Source organism: Fulmarus glacialis, unplaced genomic scaffold, assembly GCF_000690835.1.
Source record: "Fulmarus glacialis isolate BGI_N327 unplaced genomic scaffold, ASM69083v1 scaffold1159, whole genome shotgun sequence".
Taxonomy (NCBI): domain Eukaryota; kingdom Metazoa; phylum Chordata; class Aves; order Procellariiformes; family Procellariidae; genus Fulmarus; species Fulmarus glacialis.
Genome location: NW_009231177.1, coordinates 67,649 through 73,648, shown reverse-complemented (window position 1 = coordinate 73,648; position 6,000 = coordinate 67,649). Strand labels below are relative to the sequence as shown.

At 37.9% G+C, this 6,000-nt stretch overlaps 1 protein-coding gene across 2 annotated transcripts in view; it reads left to right on the top strand.

Annotated features, from left to right (window-relative positions):
• Positions 1–861: 861 nt before the first annotated feature.
• The window catches only part of BRAF (B-Raf proto-oncogene, serine/threonine kinase), a 63,892-nt gene continuing 58,753 nt past the window's right edge, over positions 862–6,000 (top strand). Inside the window, exons 1-2 of one of the 2 annotated variants that reach the window (XM_009584462.1) lie at positions 862–932; positions 1,463–1,564. In XM_009584462.1, the coding sequence (XP_009582757.1) occupies positions 1,481–1,564 (84 nt within the window). In that variant the 5' untranslated portion in view covers positions 862–932; positions 1,463–1,480. Of the gene's footprint in view, positions 933–1,462; positions 1,565–6,000 lie in introns of those variants that run through there. The other variant, XM_009584461.1, reaches the window with a different exon arrangement.

Here is a 6,000-nt window from a genome sequence, read left to right as displayed (position 1 = left end):
AACATGATAAGTTGATTGCAAGTTGAGAGCAAGCTGACTTCCACAGTTGCTTCAAGGGAATTTACATACAGAATACTTGAATAGCACACTCTGTTTGGTGTCCCCTCGCTCCCCTCTTCTAGTTTGGGTTGCTTGTTCCTGAGCAAACTATTTTTGCTTGACTGTAGCTTCTTGATGACATCTTTGTTCTGGTATCTGTTCTAAAACTTGGGCTAGAAGTGAATCAATTATTAGTTTACTTTAGGAAATTACTGGCAAGTAACTGATGTCTAGAATTAGAAAGGGTAAATAAAGTGGTGTGCAAAATGTGAGTTCTGATTTTACAGTTTGTTTCTTTGTGAATATCGCAAGTTATGTAGTAAAACTTGGTTTGATCCAACTTGGATTGGATCCTATTATTGGTGCCTACTTTAGAATGTGAAGTTACTTGCATCTTCTTTTTAAAGAGGTAGGTTGTCACAATTTGTAAATCCAGACCTGGTCTTGAGGCTGTATATATTATAATCTGTGAAACAGATAGGAGTTGAACTGAAAAAGGTAACAGGAATCTTTAAAATTCTTTTGGAAGAAGCACTGTGTGTATTAATTTCTTCCATCCTGGGTCTAATAACTGTGACGTCATCATTTTTTTTCCTGATAAATAGTTTGAATAACAGTACCTATGAAGAAGAGATTCTCCTTTTCCTCCCTCTTCCCCCACTAGAAATTTCTGACTTTGGTTGGACTAAAGTAGCTTCTTCAATCAGTGTAGCATTATTGCTTTAAATGTTTGGGCTTGTGCTTCACAAAGGTATTAATTAGGATTCATAGTACTGTTCACCTACAATAGTCTCAAAGTCCTAAAATTGACTCTTTCAAGATGTTGTGAAGAATGAGTAACAACCTGAGTTGTTTCATAGTACAGTGCCCTAAGTTTTGTCTGTGTGCTAGAGGTAGATGTCTTTTTCAGATCATGTCCAAGGTCTTGGACTACTTGCAGGGTAGACAGAGTATAGAAGTCAGGGTATAGAAGGTGCTTTTTAAGATCAAGACATCCTATTCCCATGCAAATAGAACACTAGGTCTAGGTTTTGTGAATATTGTTTATACAGATTACTTAAGGTTTGATAGAAGAACTCCTTCACTAAACTTTGTAGTACTGTAGAAATTGGGTTGCAAAGTCTTGCAAGAAAAATACTTAATATGGTTTTGATAAACATGAAAGATAAACTGTTCTTAAAAGTTGTTTATTCAGTGGTTCCTGAATTTTAAAACCAAATTTAATTTTTCTCTGTTTATCTCAGAAGCAAGCTGTGTCTTACTGACAGTGGATGAACGGGATAGCTTTGTTCACTCTTTTACTGATAATTAAAATACTTTTATTATGGACTTCTGTTATTAAACATCAAGAAAATGTAATTTGTTTTAGGACAGATTCTCTAGGCTCCTTTTGATTATAAAAATTTTTAATTTTCTGTTTTAGGTGTGGAATATCAAACAGATGATTAAATTAACACAAGAACATATAGAGGCACTGCTAGACAAATTTGGAGGAGAGCATAACCCACCATCGATATACTTAGAGGTAAGTCTACATTCAAATGAATGTGGTTAGATTACTTATATAAGGCATCTTATGTTAAAGCTGAGAATACCTGTAGTAAAAGAGAATATTCTCCTTGTATATTAGAAACTTAACTGTTTCCCTGGAGATAGAAAGGAACTGTGTAGGATTCCTGATACACATCAGTAGGGGAAGATCAGTTGCATGGTCTAATAGTTGTGTTGGTGCAACTGAAATGTAAAACATTCTTTTTAGGTGCGGGGTGAGGGAAAGATTGTGTGTGTATAATAGGAAAAGGCATGCTGTGTTTTTAAGAGAAAATATATACATATACACATGAAAACATCTCTTATAAAACTAACATTGCCTTTAAAGCAGTTGACTTCACTTTTTTCTCTTTGAAAAATAATCATGTAGAATCCAAAAAATGGTATTAGTAGAAGGGAACTTCTTAAAGAAATACACAAAATTGTAGGGTGGAGTAATATTTTTTTAAGCTGTGTTTAATTTGTAAACTAACTACAAATTAAATTTCTGTATTCTTTCATCGCTCCAGATTCATAAAGTTGCATTGACGTAGGACCATTAAGAGCATAAAAAAGGACTGCATGCATAAGTCACATCTATTAGGAATTGAATGGGTATCACTTGCTCCAAACCCTGCCCTTTTCTTGGTTCTCTCAAGTATTGAAATAACTGGAGGTCAACAGGTTTCTTTTGTAGTCTTTTTAATTGTAATTGCTGCCTAAAGGCACTGGGCAATTAAAAATAAAGATCTCGTTATTTGAGGTACTTTTAGCTTTTATCTTAATATGTCAGAGCAGGGCACTAGCTTGATTATACAAATGTTGACATAATGTCCTTAACAGTTAAGGTCAAATGAGGCCCTCTGTAGTTGCTTTACTTATTGCTAATGTGAAATGGGAGTATTGAATGAGTCCTAATCACTGTTCTAACACTCGATGGTATATAAACACACCTCTGTTTTCACATGAACCGGTTCATTCCATGTGTCTGGATTTAATATTGCCACATGTATGTTTCTTTCATTAGATTGTGTATCGAATTACAATAATAATGAGCTTAATCTGTTCTAAGTCTGGATTTCAGGTAGTGAAATCCTTAGTTTATTATAGCCATTAGTCACTTGCTTGTATCTAAATTAAAACTGAGACCCCTGCGCTGGAAGCTTTTAGATTATTCTGTAGTTCACTAGTAAGGAAGAGGGCATTTACAGTCATAAATGTGTACTGGGAAATTATTACGATAGTGTAAAGAGTATGGTAAGTCTGAAATAGTTGGTGAAGCTTAAAGTAGATTTTTAAGTTTGAAGGTTCCATGTGCTGCTGAGATGAAACTGCAGTTCTGGCTCATCAACGTGGCAGGGAAGCTCTGCAAGACGGAGCAGGGTGTTCTTCTGCTGCAGTGAGTTCTGCTGGATCATGAAGCCAGTCTCGTGACAAGTAGTGCTGGTACTGACTAGGGAGCAGTAAACCATTGGGAGGAAGATGGGAGTGACTGGGATTCTGCTTTTTCAGTTGAACACAGCCAGTCCTGTGAAAAGAGCCCACCATCATTGAAATGAAAAGCCTTGATTTTCCCAGCTCTTTGCTATGTGGTTCCTCTGCTACCTTTGTTCAGGTACTTACAGTACCAGTAGTGGCTAAGCCACTTCCAATCACTAACCTGGAAGGAAAATATTCTGGTTTTGTTGGATTAGTTTGCCATCCAGTTAGTAGATTGAACTTGGTCATGGTGAAGTCCAGTGAGCCCCAAAGCTGTGGTTAAGGTAAGGGAAGGGAAGAGCTTGCAGCTGTGAGCCAAGAACCTAGAAAATGGGGTAAGAGAGAGAGGAACTTTCTCTTTGGAGGGTTGTTAGCTTAGATTAGATCGTCCTCAGATGGATTGATTGAAGTGAATAGGATTAAATGCTGCAAACCTGTCATTTGTTTAGTGTGTAGATTTCCTGTGGTAGAACTGAATTGTGAGGGAAAGAAAAAGAAAAATAGATTACAGAGTACCTGATACAGTCAGAAGCAAGATTACTGTCTACCCTTGACTGTTCATTTCAACACAGCAGCGGTTTTCTGGTGCATCCTTTCTGTGCATTTCCCACCTTTTTGGCTGCTTTTGGCTTGATCAAGAACAGGGGTTGCTTTCTGTTGTCAGAATTTACTTTGCTGCAATTTGCCTGAATCTAATCTGTCACTGATAGAGCTAATGTTTTGACTTTCTGCATTCCTCTACCTGTCAGAAAAAGGGCCAGAACAACCCTGGTTGCAGCATTAAAGGTTCAATAGATAACATGGCTGTCTGACATCCATTAGAAATAGCAAACTCCCGATGTACAGAGCCGCTGTGCTATATTGGGCCTGTTGCTCAGTTCCGTACCAGGGCATCATCACTGACTTCTATGCACGATCCCTCTTTCCCCCCAAGTTTTCACTTCTAGGCTGTGTCTAGGTCTTGACACTATGCTTTGTGTACTATCTCCAAAGTGCTTGAACAGGAAGGTAATGTAACTTATACTCCGTCCATCCTCTTCTGACTTTTATTTTTGATTGTTTTGCTGAAGTCTCATTTCTGGCTGTAAAGTGCAATATTGCCCTGATTTTGCCCAGAATCTGTATGGATGATTTTGCTAGTCTGCTACTTGGACTGCATCACCCTTGCCTTTGTTTCCTTCTGCTGCTCTGATCTCTTTGCATCTTCCATAAAATTTAAGCAACTTTTAAGGACTTCTGTAGATTGTGCCAATTGATCATCTCTTGAGTGCTATCAGCAAGCATGTTGTCTGCTTCTCTTAGCAAAAGTTGGAATTAGCCAAAGCTAATTGCTAGATAAGTACCTGCAAATGAACACTTGCTTTCACCCATATTGCCTTTCACTGTTGTAAACATCTAGTTTGTTATTGTAATGCTTTCTGCAAAACCATGGCTTTTTGTATACCTATGAAAAGCTTGACAGCTATCCATCCCTCTTCTGGTGTGTACAGTTTCAGTACAATAGGATTTGTTCGGTTCTTTTGTACTCCTGTCTGGTTTTATATCCTTCCTTTCTTACGCATCCCACTAACGGCTCACATTCACAGAACTTAGAGCACTCCTTGCGCTGGCTCCTGGCCTGTGCTGGAGCTGCCTCTGTAGACCTGTCAAGTAAAGTTGTGATTGAACGCGGCGACAAAACTGCATTTCAATTAAGAGTGGAAAGGAAGGGGTTGGGGGAGCGGAAGCGCACTAAGGAAAGCTGAAGAATTGAACAAGAAAATTAATTCTGAAAAGTGAGCATTCAAAGGATGTAGTAAAATTGTTTGTGCATTGAATATAAAACATAGACCTCATTTAAAAATAAAAAGGAATTTATGCCTTAGTTACAGTTGCTCAAGAAAATAGAAGCTGATAAGCTTTTGTTTCTGTGCTCACCTAAGAGTAAGAAGACAAAACGTTTTTTTTTTGTGTCAGACTTTTTTTTTAATTCTGGGGAGGGTTCAATGCATTTAAATCAGAAGAACTTTAAAACTGACAGCTATTGTTACAGCCATCATTTCAGGATTCATCAATTGACTATGAAAGAGGAATGGATTTCTTGAAATATCAAAAGTGATTGACATATACTATGTTGAATTCAGCATATATTTAATTATTCCTGCAAGAGGGGGTACTCGGATTCAGGGGTATCTCCCTGCCTTGATCCATCAGTCCTCAGTGACAGTCTTGAAAAGGTGACTGTAGGGCCTGCAAGCCTGGGCAGGCTACTTTTGTGCAGCTGCTTAGGAGCGGAAAATGTAGCATGAAGCTGGAGGGCAGCAGGTAGCTTGTCTCTCTCCTCTCAGGGCAGGAAAGTAGGGGCTGAGGAAAGAGACCAAAGCTGCAGAGAGATTTCTGAGTGTGTGTATAAGGTACAGGGGTAGGAAACAAAACGAACAGAAGAAAGAAAAGAACGTTTGTCATTAACCACACATTTTTCTTCTAATTGTTATAATTAATAATAGCTTCGGGAATCTTACCAATGTTCTCTAATATGATTACAAGAAAAACTTTTCTGTTCCAGTTGGAAGATAAATGTAGTAAGCAGTGGCTGTATTAAAATCTAAAAATGGCTTATAGCTAGAATTCTTTCTTAGGTAATCCTAGTTCTTAACTTCTTCCATCCCCTGTGTGTGAGCATGTATCCCAGCTCTAACAGACTCCTGGAAATCACTGTCAAATATTTGAAATAACTGCTTGACTTAGTAGATATAGAAATATCACTAATAGCATTTTTCTTTTCTTCGGGAAGAGAGGCTGCAGGAGCTCATCAGTAGGTTTTACCACACTTTTTGGAAGCACTCTGTATCACAGCAGCTGAAAACATCAGTGATTTTTGTCTTCCCACATAATTTCTTGGTGCGTTATATCTGTCCTTGAAGTGCTGTTTCCCAAAATACACAGTTTGTGATTCACTGTGGAAAAACCCTT